The sequence below is a fragment of the Cyprinus carpio genome, chromosome B25 (assembly GCF_018340385.1).
Source record: "Cyprinus carpio isolate SPL01 chromosome B25, ASM1834038v1, whole genome shotgun sequence".
Taxonomy (NCBI): domain Eukaryota; kingdom Metazoa; phylum Chordata; class Actinopteri; order Cypriniformes; family Cyprinidae; genus Cyprinus; species Cyprinus carpio.
The window spans coordinates 7,024,494-7,051,211 of NC_056621.1; the positions used below are offsets into that span (position 1 = coordinate 7,024,494).

A 26,718-nucleotide genomic window follows, 5' to 3' on the forward strand; every position below is an offset into this window, starting at 1 on the left:
ATAAAAATAAACTACTCATGTTGCATGTATGCAGCATCTTTGTTTGGATCATGATTAAAAATGCAGTGGTTTCCTGCCTCTCACTATAAAAATATAACCATTAATAATAATAATATAAAATATAAGTAAATGGAGATTTATTTTATTTGTTACTTATTTATTTGATTTGGGGCTTGTTTTTAAATATCAATTTAGTTTTGTTATTTACATTTACATTATATTTACATTTTGTCATTTAGCAGACACTTTTATCCAAAGCTACTTGAGGACAACAGAAGCAATCAAAACCAACAAAAGAGCAATAATATGCAAGTGCTATTTTAGTATATTGTTATAGTTATATTATAATTTCACAAAGAAATGTACAGCATTTTGTCCAAGCAATAATAAAAGGACACATTTAATTCATAATTTGTCTTAAATATATTTTTGTTTAAAAAATAAATCGTGAATCGAATCGAATCGTGAAATCAAAATCGTGAATCGAATCTAATTGAATCGTGAGTTGAGTGAATCGTTACATCCCTACTCTTTATAGAGAACATACAGGGTTTATGATGGAATAAACGAAAGGAACCGATACTGTGTCTCAAGTTTGTTTTGACATTTATTTTTCATTGTTGTGAAAATGTGAAGTAAACCCAATTCTTTGGGACCAAACTAGTGCACTGCCAGTTGTATCATGGGAAATATCGACGTTGGGTTGTTTCCTTACAATATGCTGGACTGTTCAAAGACCCTAATTGTCAGCAGAGCAAAAACAACAGTTTATAATAAAACCTCCGAAGGTTCACAGTCTTTATGACTGCATGGTTTTTGGACAGAGTAAACATCGAACTTCCTGGCAAAAGGCGGCATCCCAAACATTTGTGCTGTTTTGTGAGAAGTTCCTTGCATTTTTCAGCACATTACAGTACATAGTATGGATAGTTATCTAAAACCAGGTGGTGTTTTCATTGATGGTTTGAGTTGACATATTGTTAAGGCAATTTTGTGTCTTTTTCTGAAGAGAGAATTAAAAAAAAAAACAATGAAAACAAAATAATGACAATAAAAAGCACTAAAACACAGATTTTGTGTGTTTTGTGGGTTTTTAAGCTTTGTTTTAAGGCAGTGCAGATACAAAAATAATTCTAAAACATTTCATAAAACACATTTTAACACATTACTACATTTTATAAAAAACACCTGTCGATCTCCGCGAGTGAAGAACAAATCTATTGTCTAATGCGTTAAGTATTAGGTATGTTACGTTTCTGACAGACATCATGTTGAAGCTACTTAGGCTGCCATGTCCTTCTTCTCTGAGAGTGAAGATGTCGTGAAAAATCCGGTAGCAGGCTTCTCATAAATAAATTGTATTGTGCATGTTATTTTTTGACAGACAAAATATTACATTCAGCTAATTTGTTGACTGTTGATTGAAGGTTTTTTTTTTTTTTTTTTTTTTTTTTTGGAGTGGTTTTGATGCACAAATTATTTTTTATTGTCTCTTACAAAAAATATATATTTTATTTGAACCCATGACAATACAGATCCTGTTGTCAATAATATTGAAAAATCACTTTTTAACCCCCCCCCCCACCCAGGTCATTTCATTTCAAAGCAGTAAAACTGTTTCAGTTAACGGCTCCACAGTGAAGGTTATTTAAGGGTATTCTCTATCACTGTGAGGTAAAAGGTCAGAGGAAATGATCATTGACCGTCCATCACAGTAAAGGAAGCGTTAATGGCCATTTCAGCAGTGAATTGTTAAACCCATCCAGAGAATCAATTTGCATCTCTACGACTTTGATCTAAAATCTGTCCTTTAAAGCCTTAAATAAGTCTTTCTGAATAATTCATTAAAACCATAACGTAAGCAAACAATTTTTGTCACAGTCTGAGAGCCAAATGCTCAAACCTGTTCAGCTTGTTGAATCCTCGTTGCTCTTCAAACTGCATAGTATCATTGAATGTCCTTATCCAAAGCCAATCAGAAGAGCCGTAATGTCTCTGAAACAAGGGATTGGCTGCGGTTGTGGGATGTCACAGAGGGAACCATCTCCACACATTTTGTGTTCATTCCAGCCCCAGGAGACAATCCGACCCCCTATAGAGAAACAGAGAACTATGTTCCATGACAAATGTTACCACTTGATTTACAACAAAAGACATTTATTTTTATAAACAAAAATTATTAAATTATAAAATTATACATTTTATAGAAATGTTTTTATAAAATTAAAAATACCTCTTAATTTAGACAGCAGGCAGGCAGACAGACAGATAGAGAGATCATTTAATGTAATTTATTTGCATTCATTTTTTATCATTAAAACATTTAACTTAATTATTTTAAAATACTAATTGTTAAATGAAAAAAGACAAAAGACATTTAAAGGGTTTATTTTTACAAATTAACAAAAATGATTAAATGATAAAATTATGCATTTTATAGGAATGTTTTTATAAAAATAAAGACTTCTTAGACAACAGACAGATAGAGAGGCAGATAGGCTTTATTTTAGAATTTATTTACTAAATAATTTTTTTTGAAATTGTTTTAAAGTTTTCTTAAAAATTAACAAAATATATTTACACAAAAGACCCCTTTATAGATAGATTTATAATTTAAAGTAATTTATTTAAATAAATTTTAATCATTAAATGCATAAAATGTTATTTTTACAAAATAAAAAAAGCATTCAAATATTATTATAAAATATTAATTATTAAATTAAACTATAAAAAGTAGATATAAAGTAACATTCATTATTAAATTATTATTATTTACAAATAAACAAAATTATTCAAAACTAAATAACAAATACATTTTATAAAAATATATATATTTTTTTATATAAATAAGACCTTTATAATTTAGATGATGGATGAAAGTTTATTTTTAAATGTATTTCAATTCATGTTATTTATTATCAAAGCAGTTATAAAATGGAAAAACATTATTTTATAATACATATAAGATGTAAAATTATACATACTAAAATGTTTTTTTACATATTTATTGTTTTGAAAATAAAGTCAAAGTCTTTAACTGATCAACTGATGGAGAATGGTACACGCAACTCCAAAGTCATGTGGTTGCTTGTACACACATCACACTGGAGAATCAGTCGGACAGAGACGTCTTGGACTCCAAAACCTCAACACGCGTCCAGCAGGTGGGTGTGGTCAAGCCTGCATCGCCATGGAGGCATGTGCCACGGCAACATGGTTACATAACAGGTCCCATCGCCACGGCAACCAGGAGCGAGCATGCTTTCTCAAGGGTAACTGGTTTTGTCACCTACATTCCCCTATTCACTCTGTTAACTTTAACACATGCGTCCTTACCAATCCATTGTTTTCTTGTCTGTAAGTTATCTATGATTATGCGAAATCATTAATTACATACAAAAAATTTTTTACCAAAAAGAAAAGTAGGACTATTGTGCACGAAAATGACATTGTGAAGATAAAAAGGACAAAAACATCTTGTTTAGTGAATCATTGTCCTTGTGGATAACGTGATATTCACAAAACAAGAGCTCTAGTGTTTAGTTGATGATGCACAGCAAAACTGTTCCCATGGCAACACACTTACAGACCATAGAAACATAGAACAGCATTCCGATCTAGACAAGAGAATATGAAAAAAAAGAGACTTCGCTGAAGCTTTAAAGAGATGGGTGAACACGGTCACCACTGTTTAATCTCATTTAAAGACGGAAGTGTCATGTTTGCTTAGAGAATGCTGTGTGATTCCCAAGGTGCATGCTGGGATGTTATTCCTTTGCTCTGTTGTACCATAAGACCTCATGATTTTGCCCCATCACACAAAGGAACAAAAGATTCCCCAAGAAACCAATACTTCTTTAATAATCACAAATATGTATTTTCAAGGTTATTTGGCTCTTTACAACAAGAATTTAGGAATTCTCATTTCATTTTGATTAATATAATATAGAAATGACAAAATGGGCACAATTTTTTTTAATTAACAAAAATTAAACAACAAATACTGCTTCATTTATATAAAATTCACTACTAGAAAAGAATGTTAATATATATATTAAACAATATATATTAAACAATGCCAAATATATATATATATATATATATATATATATATATATATATATATATATATATATATATATATTATATATATATATTTATATACCACTTTTACTATTTCTATAAATAATATCTATTAGTAATATTATAAATTATATATGTGTAACTGTACTTGCTATATGGTTAGGGTAAGGAGTTGGTTTACAGTTGCATGCATAATTTATGTATATTGCATAATTTATGTAATGCATAATTTATTGTTATTACTATAGAAAGTACATGTAACGTGTAACAAGGAAGCAAAACTAAAGTTTATGTTTGTGTGTGTGCGACACCCCTAATTAACACGATAAGGGTATGTCATTATTTTATTGATTATCATCAATACTGATAATTCGATAAAATATATAGGGGTATTGTGATATCCCGGTATTGTTGGGCTAGTTTCTCTGAAAATGTAATTAAATTACTGATTACTCCTTTTAAATGTAATCTAGTTACTTTTCTGATTACTTTATTTCAAAAGTAACTAGTTACATTCTTTACATTATTAGTTATTAAGTATATAGTATTTACATTATTAGTTACAAATTTACATGAAAAAGTACATTCTGTGTCACCTAGCCACAACATCCCAGCATAAACGCTCCTGTTAAATATTTGTTATTAAAGCATCAGAATTCACAAACCACTTTTATTTTTAACTAAATGCGAGCATAGGCTGCTGCGTACATGGTTTGGCATGGCAGAATGCTCTGTTATAACATAATAATATATGTATAATGAATATTTCATAATGTCTACAATTCGTGTGTTATAATGAGAGGTTTTGGTGAGCATGCAAATTTCAGCGCTGTTTCAAGCAATGAGTGGATTCTAACAGCCCTGATTGGCCATTGCATTCCAGAAATCAACATTGTTCAACGCTGCAAACATGTGTTATGAACAGAAACTCTGCCTATGCTTGCGCCTGTTGATTGTTTTTATGTTTTATTAGTTGTTCTTTTTGCTTTTGTGCAATTGATGAATAACAATTGATTTGTTTTTAGATATTTTATGTTTAGATATTTCTATTTTGCGAGAGTCCTGCAAATTTTATTCTCCTGCATCCCGCACACACACAAGTCTGCGAGAGTCCTGCAAATTATGTAGAAGGCATACTTTTCTCTATCCAACGTTTTTTCATGGTAGTAGCCGCTTTGCTTCATTCAAAGTAGCTTGCAACTATACTCTAAACGATTACTGCATTTTTTGGTATGATGTAACGCCGGCGGTAATGTATAGAGATTCGTAGCTTAAACTATACTCCGATTACTATTTTGGAAAAACGTTAAATTACTCGTTAATACAAAAAAGTTACCAAAAAAGAAATCAAATTACAGTAACGCGTTACAAAGTTGTGAATAATCAATAAAATAATTAAATATCGTTATCGTGATAATTAGGGGTGTCGCAATAAACACATATTATGGATATCTACAACTGAATAGTAAACATATGATAATATGACATAATAATCCAGCACCAGTGCCATTATGGAGCGTTAAACTCTCATGCGTGATTTGTTTCATTCATACTCGACACCGGAGGGTGCTCTCATGCAGAAACTACAACTACATTCCTATAAGCAAGACTCATAGGAATGATAAAACAAATGACTTTCCAGGAAAGCCCTTAAATAAACAAAGGCATCCAGCTCAAAGGCTCGTAGAATACTCTTAAATGGTAATAATAGCATGATTTATTTATTATTTTTGAAAATGTTCTATACACACACACACACACACACACACACCACACACCACACACACACACACACACACAACACTATATATATATATGTATAAGTGTGTAGTGCTCATAAAAATAAGCCCATTGTTTTCTTTATGCAATATATAATTTCTCATTTTTTTTCTTTTGATGAGTGTGGGATGACAAATATGACAGGATAACAGGCAAAGACAGGAAGAAGACAGTTTTAAAGTTCACAAATAAACTATATGAACTGCAGTTAGTCTAAGGATATCTAATTTTTTTTTTTTCTCTGTCCAAGTTGCTAGGGAATTACAAAGATTAAAAGCAAATAGAAATAGCTTTTACATCAATAAACTTCATATTCTTTTGCAGCGATGGCTCATTTCCCTCTGATGCCCTTACACAAAGACACAAGGACTAATTCCCAGCACCCTTCTATGATAGCAGTAAAGATCACAGAGAACGGAGGCCGGTGGCTTAATTACTAGCTTCAGCAACAGATACTCATCTGTCCTAAAGCTGAAGACGTGGTGCTGGAACTGTCCTATTACTGAAATCCAGACGTTCAACTCTCTCAACAGTACAGAAGGCAGAGCTGGGCTCAGCATTAATTCTGGCCATCAGGCTTAGTGAAATCTCAAAATGCTGGCTTACTTACTTTAATCCTGTCTTTTTCTCTCCCAGGCTCAATGTCAGAGCAGTCACATCCCATAATAAGCTACTTTACACCCTTAAAGATACTGTAGCATTATTGCCATAGCAACAGTATATGGGATTAAACCTAGGTACAAGAGAGAATCTCCTGGGTGTCAGGAAACATGGAAAGAAAATGTCTGGGTCATATTTCATCCACAATATAACAAACGATATTTTCATGACAATTAAGCAGTTAAGCAATATATTTTTTTTTATATTTTTTATAGGTTGATAATTAATTAATTTATTTTTATTTCTTTTTTTTGAAGAATAATTTATTTATATATATATTATAAATGGATTTAATACTAAAATTTACTGCGTGTAATGAGAGTCTATAAGGAAATTACAACAATTTTACTGGGCTATTATGAGAGTCTATAAAAACTATAAAATTCATCATTTAGGATGACGACAACCAGAAAAAAAAGAAAACAAACAAAAAAAAACAGTAAAACATTCATTACAGTACAGAAAATTTGGGGGACAATTCATTGTGTGCTAAATAAATATACATACATTTTTGGTGAACTATGACCTGAACTATGACTATTGACCTAATGATGCTCACAGAAAATCCCTGGTCTGTTTTTTGATTGATATTTGGATTTCTGATGGCCTGTAGTGACTGACTTCTATGAGACTGGGGAAGAGACTGGAGAAATTCATGTCCAACAGCTGCTCCAACAACACTGGTGCCCCTCAGGGATGTGTTCTCTCCCCACTGCTCTTCTCGCTGTACACCAACGACAGCACCTCTAAAGACCCCTCTGTCAAGCTCTTGAAGTTTGCAGACGACACTACGGTCATCTGTCTCATCCAAGACGGTGACGAGTCTGCTTACAGACAAGAGGTTGACCAGCTGGCTGTCTGGTGCAGTCTTAACAACATGGAGCTGAACACCTTGAAAACAGTGGAGATGATAGTGGACTTCAGGAGAAACCCCCCTGCACTCCCCCCACTCACCATCATAAACAGCACTGTGTCTGCAGTGGAGTCATTCAGGCTCCTGGGAACCACCATCATTCAGGACCTGAAGTGGGACAATCACTTTGACTCCATTGTTAAAAAGGCCCAACAAAGGTTGTACTTCCTTCGCCAGCTGAGGAAGTTTACAACCTGCCACAGGAGCTGCTGAAACAGTTCTACTCAGCCGTCATTGAGTCTGTCCTGTGCACTTCAATAACTGTCTGGTTTGGTTCAGCTACAAAATCAGACATCAGAAGACTACAGAGAACGGTTTGGACTCCTAAAAGGATTATTGGTGCTCCCCTGCCCACCCTTCAAGAACTGTATACATCCAGAGTGAGGAAAAGGGCTCAGAAAATCACTTTGGATCCCTCTCATCCAAGTTACCCCATCTTTGAACTTTTGCAATCTGGCCGGATCTTCAGAGCCACAAATACCAGGACAGTCAGGCACAAGAACAGTTTCTTCCCCCAGGCAATCTACCTCACGAACAGTTAAATGTTCCCCACTTATGCTAAAAATGTGCAATATCCTTATATTTATTTGTTATCCCTCCATCCTAGTACATCCCTGCATCTTACTCAATTCTATTCCATCATCATCTATAGCACAACTGTTTATACAATTTATTTATTTACAATTTTTTTTTTGTATGCCTTGTATGCGCAAGCAAACTTGCTCTTTCTGATTCTGATTTTTTTGTATGCCTTGTATGCGCATCATTTACAGCTTTCTTTCTAATGACTGTTATGGGAAATTAGATACATGAAGACCGCAGGTGTTGCCATGGAGACTAGATCCCAAAAACATTCATAACATCTGACAAGAGTGATCTGTGTAAAAAAATAATTCAAGCTTGTGTGATTTATAAAATAAAATAAAATAAATATTATATTATGTAACACACACACACATGCACACATACACAAATATATCCTGATTTTTTTAAAACATTTATTTGAAAATAGCTTTTAAAAATTTATATATAAATACAGAGCTGGACAGTAATCTGGATTACATAATAAGATTCCAAAAATTAAGTACTTGTAATTAGACTAAATTACATTTTAAAATACTCATAATCAGACTACAGGCTGCACTGGATTTACAAAAATCATTTCATGTTTAAGAAGTGTTTCGACATTGCATCAACTACTGATGAAAACTAAAATTTTTACATGCATGGAAGGTGTCTGTCTTTCAAACACATTAAAATGCACAATTTTATATATATTTTAATTTTGAAGTATCACATTTGCATGTTCATGGTTGTCTGACATTAGTTATAGTCACATGACATGCAGGTAAACAAAAAAAATATTTCATTTTTTTCAGTAAGTTTTTTGATTAATTTTAAAATGATTTGTTTCAATTAAACATTGTTATGATTTAATTATTAGTTTTCATTAAATACACAAAACCCTTTGCAGTGCCTTCGCAAACCCAGTTTGGGAAACCTTTACGTAATATAATGTTTAATGCACTTCATGTTGTTGATAACAACTCATTTTCTTACTCTTTGTATCTTTATATCAATATGGTGCAAGATTACCCTATTTAAATCAATGTGAAAAACAAGATAGATTAAAAGTAATCTAAAAGTAGTCTGATTATACTACCTAAAAAGTGCAATGTAATGGATTACGTTACTAACTACAATTTTTGTATATACAATTATACAATTGTATATATATACACACAATTTTTTATATATGTAATACTCATGTACTCATGTAATACATATGTAGTACTCACCCACAACAGCCAGGTTGTGTTCAGATCCACATGCAATCTGCAAAAAAAAAACAGAAATTTGTGAGAAAACACCTATTATGTGCTCTGCTCACATTCCAAACACATTTATCCCCGACAGACCTCAGTTTGACCCTCTCTCTCTCTCTCTCTCACACACACACACACACACACGTCACACACACAAACACACTCTCGCCATGCCTGTAACAGGAGCCGGGACGCCTGAATCGAACATTCCCTGCTGGGAAGCGGGTCCGAGGACTGAGGCGTACAGTGGTTTGGGGGTGGGGAGGGGTGATTTACACATCCAGCCGTGCAGAGAAGCTTCCTGCACTCAAAAATAACACAAACACACAAGCGCCCCGATGCCGGAGTCATATGTCCGTTACCATGACGACCCGCAAGGATGTGAGTGGGTGACCGGGCGTCTCTGGTTGGTTTATTAATGTTTGGTGATCAGAGCTCGTTATGCGGAGGAAATGGGCTTCTAGTGGACAAAAACACATTGCTAATGCTCTCTGCCAGAGCTGGGAGGATGCCGTCCACAAAGACATGCTCGAATTAGTGAAAAATAATACCAGTGCATTATGGGAAAAGGCAGCTTGAAACTTCTCTTGTTTCATGACCAAACTTCTATAAAGCTAAAACAAAAGATGATTTTTTTTTTTTTTTGTTTTTTATTATTGTGGAAGACTAGTCACATGACACAGAGGTCTGAGGTCAAAGCTGGATGCAATCTCATAATGTTTATATACTATCGTTCAATCAGCTGAAAGCATGAGAATACTGTAAATATAATGAAAAAAGTTTAAATAATTACATCAATATGTATAATTATTTATTAAATTGTAATTATTAATTTTGAATAATTTAGGGAATATTTTATTTAATTTTAAAGAATCCATGAAGATTTAATATATTTATGTATTTATTTATTTATTTATTTATTATTTTACAGAGCATCTTTTAAAATTTCATTATTTCTTTATATAGACATACAATTAGAAATAAAAGAACATTTTATATTTTTAATTTAGCATAAATTATGAAAGACTATTGAAATACTTTTATATAAAACAAAAGCAGGAGCCTCACCAGCAAAACAACACCAACCCCTCCTCACATCCACCCATCCGTCCCCAGCTGAACCCACGCCACACAAACACTGCACACAACCAGTCAAAACAACACTGGACAGAGGACAGCAACTGTCCAAACGTTAAGGACTGCTGTCAGATCAGTGACAAGGGAAATGAACGTTCTGAAACTAAATGCTAGTCTCGCTTAGCTAGGCTTTCGACTACTCAGCAAGTCTAGTCCACTAATTCTGACCAAACACCACTGTTCTTGAACCAGAGATCGTCTAAGTGACATGTGAAGTGGCCAACCAAAACCACAATCCCTCCCCAAAATTCTTATGTTTGGATTTTGAGTATGTCTAGACCCAATTAAAACACACACACCACAATTATACAAAACACACAACACCCACCCACACCACACACACACACCACACCACACACTCACACACACAAAGACATAGCAAACACCAAATAAATAATCAATGTTTTATATTTAATTTTAGATTTTGTCATTTGAATAATTTATAATCATATAAATTAAAAATGTATTTTAAAATGAATAAAAATGATTCAATTACAAAAATTAACATACAATAATTTTTTAATTAAAATAAATAAAATACATTTTTTCTAAAAAAAATACAATAACAAACTAAAATTAAAATATAAAATATATATATTTTATATATACATTAAAATGAAAACAAAGTTAAAAATAAAATGATTAATAAAAACTATTCATTTTATATATAGGCCAAACATGAATAAATTCTGCCATTAAATAAACAAAGCATAAATAAAAAATACATAACAATATAATATATCATTAATACTATGTTTAATTTACATAATTATAGATTATTCATATTACTCAAATTACAAAATATACAATTACATATAACACAATGTTTATATATTTGATATCTGCTAAAAATAGAACACAGGAAAAGCATAAATAATACAGTAATTAATATAATATATAGATTATACATGGATTTTACACAGACACACACATATATACGGAAAAGCATAAATAATACTGTGTGTGTATAGATATATAGCATAAATATATACTTAGTGTTAATAAATAATTTATTATTAATTTATTGAATATTTAAATATTATTTCATAATTATTATATATATAATAAAGAAATGTATTTTTTTGATATCGGATTATTGATATTATTAATATTATATAATATTGAAATATATTTCATAATTATTAATAAATATAAAGAATGCTTTTTTGATATCTTTTATTCTTTTATTTTATTTTATTTATTTTTTAATTATATAAATTTACAATAATATTCAAAAAATATAATAAATGTTTTTTTTTTATATTTGGTTATAAAAATAAAACCCTGACAAATATAGAAACTTGAGTCGACAGCTGTTTATTGAGATGCAGTTGTTCCCATCTGCCGCTGATAATGAAGTGCAGGATGAATGTCCCCACACTGTGATGAAGCCTCAGGTACAGCACTGCACTGTGGGAGCTCAGACACAGACAGCTAGACTCCAGCGCTCTGGGTGGAAGTGTGAAACAGGCTGTCGGCCGGCTGCACCTCATGTGTGAATGAACTCATTGTAAAAAATCATACCGCCCATTACTGGGAGTTCAGCTCTGGATCCTGGAAGGAACACAGTCGGTTTCAGCCCACAGTATTGTGTTTCATCTACTGATAGGAAATCTCACAGTCTGGAGCCAGTGAAGACGCCAGCTTCCCCATGATTGGCCAATATGCTTTTGGGGGAGGGAACTGGGTTTAACAATGGATTTGGTGTCTTAACAACTGTTTAGACACAATATAGACTGTCAGGGGTGTTAAATAAACTTACTAGTACAATTTATAGTTTTAAAAAGCTTAGTGAGACTGATGCTTTCAAGATTAGAGAAGGGCACAAAAGGAGTGTAAAACTATCATAAATGTTGCCCATATGACACATGCACTATATTCCACTAAAATTTAAAGCATTATTAAAAGTCATAATATCTGCCCTAGCTCCCCTTTGAGAGTTCAAATGAGTTCATTAGTAAAGCAGACATTTCCAATATGTCATTATTTCACTCTATTAATTCTGATTTCATCTAAATTTATCAATTGGTCTAATTGCTTTCTTCACAAAGCTAACTGATCAGATTCTCAAGTTTAACTCAATGACTCCAAAATTTAGTAGCAGCACTTTAAAACAAACAATTGTCAGCAAATAACGACTTAAATTTCTTAAATTTTTGTGCTTTTGTTGTATTTTTGTATTTTTTTATTGTTTTTATTGTTTTTAATTTTTCATAATTAAAAGGTTTTTTTTTTATTTTTAATATCAGTTTAATTTTTAGTAATTTTGTAACAAATATGTGCTTTTGCCGTTTTAAATAGTTTTTGTATTTAAAAAATATTTCTAGTCAAAATTATGATAGTCATAATCATGAGATCGAAATTATGAGATAAAGTCAAAAGTATGACATAAAAGTTAAAATTACCACATTTCATTTGATCTTTGTCATAATTATAATTATGACATATCTCATAGTTTGAACTTTTTATCTCATACTTATGACTTACTATATGACTTGCCATTTTGGCTTTTTTTTTTCTTACAATTTAGACTTTTAAATAACCATTTAGATTTTTTTTTTAACTGTCATAACTACATTTTAATCTCATAATTACACATTTTTAATAACATAAATTAGAATTTTATCTCATAAATTTGACTTTTTTATTTCATTATATATCACTTGCCAATTTGACTTTTGTCTTAAAATTGTGACTTTTAAACAACAATTTAAATTTTATAACAAAATTACATTTTAATCTTATAATTTCACATTTTTAATAACATAATTTAGAATTTTATCTCATAAATGTTTTTTTTTTTAAATGTTATCATGACTTATTAATCTCATAATTATGATATACCAAAGCATGATGTTTTTTTCCTTACATGGCGCAAATGGGCTTCCATATTTATCTGATAATTAATATTTAATAAATATATATTAAATAGTTGAACTTGATTTTTATTTCAATTTTAGTGTTCAGTTAGTAATTTTAATTAGTTGCCAAGGCAACATTTCAAAATTTTCAATAAGTTTAAGTTTTTATTTACATTACTTTTAAATATTTGTATTTTATTTTATTTCTGCTTTAATACAGTTTTTTTTTTTTTTTTTTAATTTTTTTTTAAATATAACTGTGTTTTTCTCACAAAGATATTGTATTATTCTTCTAAAATATCTTGTTTTGTTTTACAGAGGAGAAAAAGTGACATGGGTTTGGAACGACATGAGGGTGAATCAACTGATAAAACAACTATTAGTTTTTGCTTCATTTAAGGTTTTTCCATCAACCACAATTCAGCTCTAAAACTTTATATTCCGTTTGTCACCAAAGGCTACACGTGTTCCCGGCTTCTGCTACACTTATAGCAGCATCCTCCCTTTTGAGGTGTTATAGATCCATCAACCACAATTCAGCTCTAAAACTTTCACCAACACTGCACATTTTGCATGTATCCTAAGAATCAAACACACGACTGATTCAGGTCACCTTCTCATTAGTAGAAACTCACAGACGTTGTATGGGTGTGTCAGACAAAGGAGACATGCAAAATGTGCAGTGTTGGTGGTCCTCCAGGAATGTGGTTGAGAACCACTGTTATAGAGGATACCGTCCCCCTGTACCGTCCTCGTTTCCTCTCATCAACATAGGCCGTGCGGACAGGTCACCAGTGGCAGGACATTGTAGCATAAGCAACTTTTGAGGATTAAATATGACATGAGGTCCATCGACCAGGCGGGGAATGGCGAAAGCACAAAACAAAGTCATGCAAGGAGATCTGACGAGCAGAAATATTATTCGCAAGCCATGACAATGTCTGGACAACCTTTCTCTCTCTGCACCAACTTGATTTTAATTAAAAAAATGAATTAATTAATATGAATAATGTCTCTTTTCTCTCACTCACAATATCTGAAGGCTGTTCTTTAATATTAAGGTTCAGTGACGCACCACACGTAAAACCTGAGATTGAGTATAAAATACTGTGTTGTCGAGTCATTCTCTTCAATACGTATGGCCACAGATGCTGCATTCTCTAAGCTAAGAGATGACCTTCAATTTAAATCAGCGCTGTGTCTCTGGGCAGGATGAGAAAAGCATTGTGGAAAGTACAGAGTATGTTCGCCCCCTGCTGGAAGACATTACATACTGCATTCTCTCACCTTTGAGCAAAGAACACTGTGCCAGTGAGTTCTTATGTCATCTTAGCAATAAAAACATTTATGGATAGTTGTGTTCTAAATTCTGATATATATATTCTGAATGTTTGGCATGTTTGTGTGCTGCTGCGCACCCTGTGTGTGTAATAAGCAGAGTGTACGCTCATTGTGGACCCGCCTATAGGCACATATTACCAACACACTCTTTAAATAACAACAAAACTACTTTGCCATTGACTTTAGACCAGGTTTTTGTTGGTCAATGGCGCAGTCTACTTCAGCTGCCTCAAAATAGCAACGCGCCAACAATGCACCTGAACACACCTCGTTTTCAGACCAGCACGTCCATGAGCGCACAAATGGGTGCAAATGCATTTGCTATTCAAACAACGTGGTGCAGGACATGAAAATGATAACTGTGTCAGGCTTAAACTACGAAAAAACACTTGCTTCTGTATTGTGCCGGGTGTAAATCTCATAATTTCAAATTTTACCACATATTTACTAATGTTATAATTTTTCTTTTATCTCATAATTGTGACTTTTATCTCTTAATTTTGATTCGTAAAATCTCATAATTTAAACTTTAATATCATAATTATGATTATTTCATCATTTAATTTTTTATCTCATAATTATGACTGTCAATTTTGATGTTTTAAACCTTAATTTTGATTTATTCTAATAATTTTTATCTCATAATTTCAACTTCTATCTCATAATTATGACAGTGTCATATTTTCGTATTTGTAAACTTATAATTTATATTTTTATAATTTCATAATTTTTTTTTTATCTCATATGACTGTCAAAATTTTGTTTTTATACCATAATTGTTGTAGATTTTAATCTCATAATTTAAATTCTTTATCTCATTATATTAACTTTTTATCTCATTATTTCGACTGTCATAATTTTGACTTTGTCTCTATTCATTTTAATCTCATATTTAAAAATTTCCAAAGCTTGATTTTTTTTTTTTATGTGGCAGAAATGGGCTTCCATATTTATGTGATAATTATTTGTATTTATTAAATATTAGTGTCTTTTATCTTTCTACATTTGTTTATATACATAACGCATACCTGTGTTGCTCCAAATAAAGCTTTAACCTCAACAGGGGCGGCTTATTCTTTGCCCAGAGCTTGTTGAAATGTCATATTCTTTTTCTGTACTCTGATTGATCTGTCCTAGCTGTCCGTAATTTGCTCTGCCCCATGTAAAGACCCGCCCACTCTCTGTGAATAGATAATATATTGTTAACCGTATCACCAGAAAAACAAGCTTTAAGAAAGTTTTGTGTGAGAAAGTGTGTAGTATGACTCACCAGTTTTTACGACAAGATGCGTCCAGCCGCTGTGTACGTCAGTCACTCTCTGATCATGTTTATTGCTTCCCCAGAGGAACACGTCACCTTTGACTGTAGAAATATGGGATTTTGTCTCTATCCCTAGCAATCAGAGATAGAAGACAAATCAGAGTAATTTGAAAGTTCTCTCACCTGTCAAACAAACGCAGTGGGTGGAGCCTGCAACTACCTTCTGTGGGGCACGTGACCAAACCCTGCAGATGAGAAAGGCATCACAAGTGCTAGAAATTATAAATTAAACACATCATTTAACAGACATTAATGAGGAACACTAATAAAAAGTACTTATTTTATATAAGATGTCATGTATCCCAATGTGAGTCTGATTCAGCTTTAAGCACAACTCTGTGTCTCTCTCTGTGTGTGTGTGTGTGTGTGTGTGTGTGTGTGTGTGTGTGTGTGAATGTTACCCGGGACAAGGCAAGGCTCCTTAGAGGATAGATGCGCAGGAACAGGATGGGGACTTAACATTCTCTTAGCGTGACTAGACAGGCCAGTTCCCCATTGATAAACACAACCTGATGCTTTAGACACGCACATGTACACACACATATATACAAAAAACACATAATTATGATTAAATATTCAATTATACTATTACAATATACTAATTATATAATTATAATATTGGAATTTGGTTTTCTTTACAATTGTATATTAAATATTCAAAACAAATGACAATATTAAAATGATTTTTTATATTTAATAAGATTTAAATTATAATAATTATGTTCTTTAAATTATAAAACAATATCAAATATTTTATTATACTTGATATAAAACCTAGATTTATTTTAAATATTTAAAACATATATACACATATTAAGACAAATAATTAAATATTATAATACACAATATAAAAATTTTTATATCTGATATTTTTACTCGTATGCAATACCTGTACATGTAATTAAATACTATTAAAATATTCAATTGTAATATTAAAATAAAATGAATATTAATATAAATATATTTAATATATAATTAGAATACTGAATACACAATGGTAACATTTTTATGTTTGATATGTTTTCAATATTTGAACAAATAATAATATTAAAATGTATTTCATATATCATAAGAATAATTAATAAAAATAATTAAATATGAGGATAGTATAATAGAATAATATATAATTATTAAATTACATTAAAATTATACTGTTAAATAGTTATTTCTTATATGCGATTAAAAAAATTTATATTTATTATCAATATTCAAAACAAATATACATACCTATATATAAATAGATAGATTATTAAATATTGTGATATTGAAATTATAATTATTTTAATCATTAAATTATAAAATTATTAAAATAAATGTTCTCACATTTGATATAAAAATCTATGTTTACTTTCAATATTTCATAAACATAATAATAATTAGAAAAATATAATGTTAATTTTAAAATGTAACCCAAAACAAATATTATATATTTGATACTTATTTGACATATTATAAGTAATACCTGTACTTGCTAATGCGTGTCTGAGCCCTGCAGCCACACTAGTTACTGGCTCATTCAGGGTCTGCAAGCAGAACAAAACATGATATTATTACAAACCTCACACTTACAATCTTACACTCCTATCATGCAGGAGCCTCATTATATTCTCAGCTCTCACCTTCACGTGGAAAGGTTCTGCTGAGTGTGTTATTCCTGGCGAGAAGCCCAGCTGTCCAAATGCATTGGAGCTGCACACCAAGACCTGACCGTCACCTGAAAGACACAGATCAGATATCAGTTATTCAGCACTCAATTAAACCAGAGGAAGTCTCCACAGGCAGATCTAAGAGCACTCTAAATAAAACCACTCAGAAATTACTGATGTGTGCAACACCCAAGCTCTTTTATTTTTCTACCCAGGCTCTCAATAATAGGAAGCCTGTTTCCGCCACTGAATAAAAAAATAAAAAAGGTAATTGCGACTTTTTTTCTAGCAATTGTGAGTTTACATCTGGCAAATTTGACTTTTTTCTCAGAATTGTGAGAAATAATCTCACAATTGCTAGTAACAAAGTCCAGTTCTGAGGAAAAAAAAGACTGATATGTTGGCAGAATTGTGAATTTATAATGCACAATTTTGACTTAATAACTCACAATTGTGATTTATATCTCACAATTCTGAGAAAAAAAGTCAGAATTGTGAGATGTAAAGTCGAAATTACAAGAAAAAAGTAGGAATTGTGAGATAAAAAGTCTCAATAACCTTTTTTATTTTTTATTCAGTGGCGGAAACGGGCTTCCATACAACAATCTGCCACACAAGAGTCCAGAATATGAATTTGATGACTGTCACTCAACAGTCAGAATTAATAACAGAGAAGTCCCAACCACAGGACACCTGCTGAACTCTTGAGCACCCAGGCAAAGGGCAGGGCTGAAAGGTTATGACCTCTTGTGATTGACCTTTGTGGTTCTGTCCACACATCAGCAGCTCACCTGATTCTGGGTGGAGAAATGTTTTTGTAATACTTCAACTTGACCGCTAGAGAGCGACATGTTCCACAAATAAAAGGTCAGCAATTCCAGAAACAGTTTCAGGATTATTTCACAAATTCTATGAAAATGTTCAATAATAATATTAAAACCTATTATAATATATTATTATAATATTAAATATATCATTTTAAAGTTTTAACTTTATTTTTAATATTTAAAACAAATTGTAATATTAATATGTATTTATTATATAATTAGAATTTGGTATAAAATCAAGAATTTCAATAATTTCGTTTTGTTTCAATATTAAACACAAGCATTATATGCATATACCTATTAAGACTAATAACTAGATATTATGGCATTTGAAATATAATAATTGTAGTAATTAAATTAGAAAAATTTTATATTAAATTATTGTTATATTTGAGATTTAAAAAAAACTAAATTTATAAATTTATATATACGTGCTAAAACAAATAATTAAATATTATGATGTATAAATTATAATAATTAAAGATAACATTATAATATTATTTTTATATATTTGATATAAAACTATATGTTACACATAATTTGAAAGTGATTTAATCTTTTCATATGTAAAATACAAATCACAAACAAGTAGGCTTATCAGAAAGGACGATATTTAAAGACAAGTACAAAAATATAACAGTTGTTCGTTTTGACGTAGTCACGTGGTGTTTGTTTCTTTTTTCATCGCTGGTCAGGATAAACCAATCACAGGCGTCTGCGATCACAGGCGCTCAAAACGTTTATAGATTCTACTCGAGCCGCTTTACATTTATTTATCAGGTGAATATACTTGTATGCATAGAGTTATAGGATTAAACAATTTTACTTTCATACACACATGTGTCCTATATGAGAAATAATGTCTTGAGATTTGAATAAGGTATTTTGGCATTTGAGAGAGCCTCTGAAGAGCACGATTGTTTGCACCTTAGAACATATTTATTATATAAGCAACTCTTTAATAACAATGTCTAGCAAATTTCTCTACAACCTAAACTTGAACTGATAGGCATACTTCGTTCAGAGTTTCTAACGAATTACTTATAGAGACGCTAAGCATTCATTTGTATCTTGTAAAAAAAAAAAAAAAAAAAAAAAAAAAAAAAAACATTCTTCCATGTCAATATTTACATGCATTTTAATAAATACAGATTATTCCAGGTCCTACTCCACGTAGACATCCATTTTAAATAAAGAAACAATAACACATAGCATACACTGTATATACTAAATGTTTCATAGACTCACAAAGATACTGTTTATATACTAAAATCTATCAGACAGTATCTCTGAATAAATAAACGTGCCAATTTGAAATGACAAATGACATAAATGCAAACCGAAACCATCAATATATTAAGATATATCAATATATACACACACTTCACATTTGTAGCCTCAATTTAACCAAAACCATTGTGGTCACCTTGCATAAAAAAACCACCTTGTCAAGTAGAAAACTCACATAAAATACTCCACTTGCAAGCATTTAGCACAGCTTTTGCTGATCCACATATTTAAACTTTAACAAGAGCCAAACTAATTATATAAACAGACACAAGGATTTGACTTCGTTTGGTGGGTTTTCATGCCATGCATGATTCAGAAAGTGAAGTACTGTGACAAAGCAGACGAACTGGTACATGAAATAATGGATGGTTTGCTGGGAAATGTTTAGTTTTTCAGACTCCTAACTGCATGTTTAGCCTGCTTAGTGCATCTCCAATGATATCCAGCTCATGTCTTAGCTCTTCCACCACGTTGTTGATGCTGGCCGTGTCCTTCAGAACATCGACGCTCTGCGTGTACGGGTTGTAGCGCACTGAGAAGGGCCTCTTGATGGTCTTTGCAAACTCCCTAAAAAATAAAACTCAATTTTAAATGCAAGTGATAGTGCTAAATCCTCAGATGATATATGCAGTAAATACTTTTTTAGCAATTTTATTATCATTTAATTGACTGTAAGAATACAGTTTCATTTTCTATTACCTCATTTTGACTTTTGCTTCCTCGAAGGTGTCCGAAACAAAGTAGACATCCTGAAAGGTGGTGATGATGCACTCCTGTTTGCTTGTCACATTGGGGTCAAAGGGCAAGATCCTGGCGTTTCCTGAGAGTGCATGCTGGACGAAAAGGAACGATCATCTCTATTTATAAGGTGAAAAACATGCATTATGCATTATGTAGAAAAAGCTTTTGTGGTTCATTACCTTCAGCTCGCTGATGGAGGACAGCAGACCGGCTCCATAAGCTCTCAGTCGCCCTTCTTGCTTACAGAGGCCGAACTCCACAGTGAAGAAATAACACTGAAACATAGAATGGAATTGTTAATAAATATGTATTTGTAGTATATTCACATGAAAACACTCAAATCTCAAGGCCGGGCATTACTTACAGTGGCGAGTTTCTGTACAGAGTCATCCGATGCTCCTAGTGATGCGAGACCGATCTCCTGACTGAACTGAGCAAAGCTGGGCTCGGCCAAAAGAGGGACATGTCCAAGCAGCTCGTGACATGTGTCTCTAAAACAGACAGACACGTTCACATGATCACCTGCTCAGAGTAACAATTCCTTTATCAGTACAGATCTTTAATTATAGCAAACAAAGATAAAGTCTGTTGCATATCTACTCTTGTGAAATAAGCATTATATATATTTTTTATCTAAATCTATTTTATTATATATATGATATTATGTATCTATAATATATATATATATCTATATATATATATATATATATCTTAATATATAAAGATATACACAAATGTGCATATAAAGACAGATATATGAAATATAAATGTTAAATATAAAAAATGTATTTTATATACATAAACATAAATTACAAAAAAGGAAAAAACAGGAAATAATTATATAAAATCTGAATATATAAATGTAAACTGTAAATATATAGAAGTAAATCTGAATATATTTAAAATCTGAATTTATAATGTAAATAAGAATAAATTATTATAAATCTGATAATATAACTGTAAATCTGAATGTTTAGTTATAAGTCAAAATTTATATAGATACAAATTGTGATAAAAAAAAATGTAAATCACGAATATATAGAAGTAAATCTGAATATATATCTTTAAGTCTGAATACATAAATGTAAACTGTGAATATATACTTTTAATTCTGAATATACGTTTACCATGAAAGTTGCAATATGCCTATAGGTAAAAAACTGAATGAACATAAATGCAAAATAAAAATTAGTGCTGTCAAATGATTAAATCGCGTCCATAATAAAAGTTTTTGTTTACATAATATATTTAAGTGTACTGTGTATATTTATTATGTAAATATAAATACACACACATGCATGTATATATTTCAGAAAAATATGTTATGTTTATATATTAAATATTTTTATATATAATATAAATTATATGAATATAAATATAAACATGTAAATACATGTAAATATTTTCAAATATATAAGGAAATTTGTTTGTATTTATTATATACATAATAAATATACACAGTACACAGACATTATATTACATAAACAAAAACGTTTAATTTGAATGCGATTAATCGCAGTTAATCATTTGACAGCACTATGCGATTAATCGCAGTTAATCATTTGACCGCACTAGTTTAAACCAACGCTTACGGAAACTTCAAAATGAGGTCATGACAGTTGTCGTGTATGTTTATATATATGTATGTATTTTTGTGTTTTATATTAAATGTGTTTTCATAAACTGTAAACACATTTAATATAAAACAGAAAAACATGTATTTTATACAGTGTGTATATATAAACGTATTTATATATATATTTTTTTATTTGATTTACATTTTATATCTAACATCCTTTTTTGTAAATATATTAGAGTGACAGTCAGACCATTGTTAAGTTTGCTAACATTTGATTGTTTGCGTACTCACGGCTCGGGTGTGTAGAGGGGGTCTGAGCTGTGTCGCACATACTGAGTGCAGTGAAACACACGGAAGGCCAGACCTGCCAGGAAGTCTCGTGGGGAGAGATACCCAGCCACAGGCCTGATGGTGAAGCCAGTGCGCTCTGAAACATCATAAAGCAATGTTACAGAGAAAAGAGTGTATAAATCCTGAACAAACCAACAATTAAAGAACTGACATCCCTTTCTCTCACCTTTGAGGAAGCGTGAGACGTCCTCCAGCTGCGGGATGTTGTCCTCGCGGACGTCACAGTGTTTGATGAGCAAGGGCAGGTTCTTGAGGTACTCGCGGCAGGCGTGTGAGGGGTAGAGTTTATTCAGCTCCCTGAACACCACTCCCCATGTTTTCACCTCCTCGTCTGTGAACTCTATACGGGGAATGGGGTCTCCACTGGTGGAAGGGCCAACATTTAATTAGACTTATTGTAAATGTGTATTACTCTAATGTTAAAGTATATTTAAAAACTCACTGTTTGTAGCTCATAGCCAAGTCTGCGAAATACTTCCTCCTTTTGCGATAGACGTTGTCTTTGAATCCCTGTCGTAATAGAATCATAACAGTGAGCAACATGATGACATCATACTGATGCGGTGATCGAGATGAAACGTTGCCACTTACTGGATGATCTGCATCCAGGTCTGATCCGTACATCAGCACGCGGTTCGCACATTTATCCAGATCTGAAATCTTCTTCGGGAACCATGGCATGCTCTCCATCTCTGGAGAAAATAACCAACAGTCAAATATTGAACATTTGTGTAGTAATTTAAAAAAAGTCACATCTGTCTGAGATTGCAATTTATTCATGTACCGCTTTCTTCAGGCAGGCGGTTGTCAGGCGCGTCCATCTCGAGCACGTTCACGTGTTTCCTCAGCAGCTGAAGGATCTCGTGAAGCTGCTCGCGGTTGCTGTCACAGTCTACGAAGATCTCGAACTCTGAGTTGCGCCTTTTGGATTTTCTGGATTCGATGTGCACCAGGTTGACGTGGTTTTTCCTGTTGGATTTATATGTGATGGTTAAAGTTAACCTTTTTAAATCAAGGAAAGGAATATTTAAATGTGCAAGAAAATTGGTCCTGCAACCCTTCACCTGGAAAAGTTTTAGTGCCTTGACAAGTCCACCGACTTCATTCTTCAAGGAGAACACAACAGCAGCCCGGCCTCTCTCTGTAGATACGGTTTTGTTGTCTTTATTCTCCTCGATCTTTGGATAAGCAGATTTGTTCATCTGTAAAACACAGGCACAAAACAGAAATAAATGTCAGTTGAGGCAGGTATAATTAGGTAATCAAAGGTCATTTGTAAAGATAAAAATTACATAGGATCCCCTCCCCCCTTCATTTATTGTTTTAAACAACTTATCAACATCTTCAGCTTACTTTAAATCCAACCCTAAATCATGTGCTCATGGCTTGTCAATCAGATCATGTGGATTAAAGTGTGTGGTAAACAACACTTAATTCCTTAATTCCACACATACAACTTTATTTGTATTCGTCTAAAGGTTTTGTACTTTCCTGTTAAGAGTGCAAAACTTTAGGTTCATGTAATAAAACGTCATTAAAATATAATAAAAAGAAAAAATATATAATATGTTATAATAATAAGTAGTTTTTATAAAAACAAAAAACAAAAACAAATCAATTATATATATATATATATATATATATATGTATACACACACACACACACACACACACACATACATACATTACATAAATTACATACATAGATGCATACATAGATACATTATATATTAAAAAATAAATAAATATAATAGTTTTTTGTGAATTTATTACATTGATAGCCATACTATAATAATTTATAGGCATTCTGTCATTTCTGCTTATTTATATGAGTTTCAACTTTGATTAGACTGTTTTGAGACCAATTAAACTCAGATTTAAAAAAAAAGTAAAAGTTTAAAAGATTATAATTATAATCATTTTTTACTAAATATTGGTCACTGAGGGGTTTGTTTTTAAATAATCCTAAACTACAACAAACTCCAGTTGCGAACAGGTCATCTGATTCTAGGTGCTGGTTCCTGCGTCAGTTCAGCACCGTGGACAGCGACAGTCATCGTGACCCGCTTAACATAAGCGCCTGCAGAGGGACGCTGCGCGAGCCCTGTCCCAAGGTTGCAGACGTGGGATTAAGTCCAAGATATCACACAGATAATTATGATTAGTGATATAAGAAGTACAAAATGTAAATGAATTACATACATCCATACGCATTTAAAAAATGTTTACATATTTTTTATTTATATGCTATTTTATTATTTATTTAGTTTTACATATTTAATTACATTTAATACTTTTGCATTTCTGAAAATCTACTGAGCATGACAGAATGACCATCACTCCTTTAATGGCTACAATTAAAAAAAAAAAAAAAAGCCAAAATGTGTCTAGAAAATCTTTAATATTAAATAAATAATTAGCATCAAATAGTATTAAATAAATAAGTAATAAATTAATTAATAATACTAATATCCGTATGTAATATTGCAGAAAATATATTTGCATTTAATATTGAGTCCACATAAGAATTAATAATTTAATTTCTATGAGATAATCACCCATCAGCTTCTTTACTAGTAATTCATGTGTACAAAAATGCCCAAAGATCTTTATAATCTCCTTATTAGCAGGGGGGTGAAATAGTATTAAATAAATAATAAATTAATTATAATAAAATTAATAATCTTCTAATTTCATACATTAAACATGCATTGCTTTTTATTTAATATTAAGCTATATAATAATTATTTATTAAAAATGTAATTTAATTTATAAACTATAAAAAAAAAAAAAATTAGCTTTAATTGACCCTCAAACAAAGCTTGTCGTCTACTGACCATGTTTCTTTTATCACGCATGTGGGAGAGTAATCGTCCCTGTCCTCGTCTTCCCGACAGCAGGATTCCCGACAGCATTAGTGAGTTGACCGTGGCGGGGTTCAGAGTACTGCGATTCACCGTCTCGGTTTAACATAGACGGGCCAGTGTCTGTCGTCTTAAAACAATCTCATTTGGACAGCGAGGAAGCCTATTATTAGTGCCCTCTTGTTTTAATCTAAACACTGGGATTAGGCTGCAATTAATCACTCTTCCACGCACATCTCTGTTAAGTGTATTTAATTTGATGCATCTTCAGATTTGGTGCGAGGAGGATTGGAACAAATTATTGCCAACAGTGTCAAGCATGGATGTGTTATGCGTAAAACTGACTGGAGAGCTTTTGCACTTGGATAGCAGTGCACCATAGGATCTGTCCACTTCAGTTTCCTCCACATTTGACATTTTAGAATTCTATGCTTCCTGGAAATCTACATTTGGCATTATAAACCTTAAATAACATTTTTTATTTTTATTTTTTGCATAGAAACTCTTTTATATGAACCCCCACCTGTTGAAAACTTAAATTCTTACCTGAGTTACAATTATAAAAGGTAATATAATTATAAAATGTATGCAAATCAACCAAATGAGTAAATAAAAAAAAATATAGTTTGCCATTTAAAATGATAGATATAATGGAGGAAAAAGCACTTACACCTCATTGTTAAGTTGCTTCTCTTCCAATGTCAGACCAAGGTTCATGGAGTCAAAAGATCTTCCTCTGCGTGGTCCCTCATTTTTAGTTTGAGTACATGCTGATGTGTTTCTTATTATGTCAATGAGAGTTTGTCAGTCTTTTAACTGGATGTGCTGCAACTGTTGTAATACAATGAGAATGTTGCGCTTTGCTATTTATGAGGTTCTGAAGAGGGGGATCCGGGAGGGGTGGCGAGTTAATCTTCCTCCTGACAGCAAATGGAAAATGAGCAGCTTCTCACGTCATGGGGATATTCATATGATAGACATAGCTTTTCATATTCCTCTTTGACGTTCTGCCACACAAAAAGATCTGTGTGTGGAGGAGAGCCACGCCACTGGCAGGAGTTAGGAACAAAAACGCCCACAGGACAACCAAAAAGTATTTCAGGAAATCTCTTTTATCCTGTCTGCACATGAAAAAACAAATATTATAGAGCTTAAGCCAGTCATTTTGTGGGCGCACAATTGTACATGCTAAAAACACATTTTATTTCCATTAGCAAATTAGTGCTGTCACAACATTAATCGCGATTAATCTCATCCAAAATAAAAGTTTGTGTTTAAATAATATATGTCTGTGATCTTGATCATGTGTACACAATTAAAATGAATTACTTAAAAAAAAAAAAAAAAAAACAGTTTTGCACACAGTCTAGTGCACAATTAAAATGCAGTGCTGAAAAGCCAATAAAATAACCCAGCCTTCTTATTTACTATATTGCAAACAATAAACCATTGCAAAGAGCTTAAATACTGCACAGTGGGATGTAGAACTGACGTTAGTA

General features: G+C 31.9%; 1 protein-coding gene and 1 pseudogene across 2 annotated transcripts; both read right to left on the minus strand.

Annotated features, from left to right (window-relative positions):
- Positions 1 to 923: 923 nt before the first annotated feature.
- Positions 924 to 19,407, minus strand: LOC109086691 (annotated as a pseudogene).
- Positions 19,408 to 19,514: 107 nt separating this feature from the next.
- LOC109086690 (tryptophan 5-hydroxylase 1-like) lies at positions 19,515 to 25,996 on the minus strand. Of its 2 annotated transcripts, none has more exons than XM_042752599.1 (11): positions 25,892 to 25,996; positions 23,419 to 23,557; positions 23,140 to 23,322; positions 22,947 to 23,047; positions 22,798 to 22,865; positions 22,522 to 22,718; positions 22,296 to 22,431; positions 20,790 to 20,916; positions 20,605 to 20,700; positions 20,384 to 20,517; positions 19,515 to 20,251 (listed from the first exon to the last, which is right to left on the minus strand). In XM_042752599.1, exons 1-11 carry the CDS (start codon positions 25,934 to 25,936, stop codon positions 20,077 to 20,079), a joined length of 1,401 nt encoding a protein of 466 aa, XP_042608533.1. In that variant the 5' UTR covers positions 25,937 to 25,996; the 3' UTR covers positions 19,515 to 20,076. The 2 variants fall into 2 exon arrangements, with proteins under 2 accessions (XP_042608533.1, XP_042608532.1); XM_042752598.1 differs by lacking the exon at positions 25,892 to 25,996 and adding an exon at positions 25,193 to 25,345.
- Between the last annotated feature and the right edge of the window lie 722 nt (positions 25,997 to 26,718).

Coding starts and splice junctions, on each gene's coding strand:
- LOC109086690 (XM_042752598.1), bottom strand. CDS start 25,270: ATGCTGTCGGGAATCCTGCTGTCGGGAAGACGAGGACAGGGACGATTA. Junction 23,558..25,192: donor TGCGTGATAAAAGAAACATG/GTCAGTAGACGA, acceptor TGTGTTTTACAG/ATGAACAAATCTGCTTATCC. Junction 20,252..20,383: donor GAAGCAAAAGTCAAAATGAG/GTAATAGAAAAT, acceptor TTTATTTTTTAG/GGAGTTTGCAAAGACCATCA.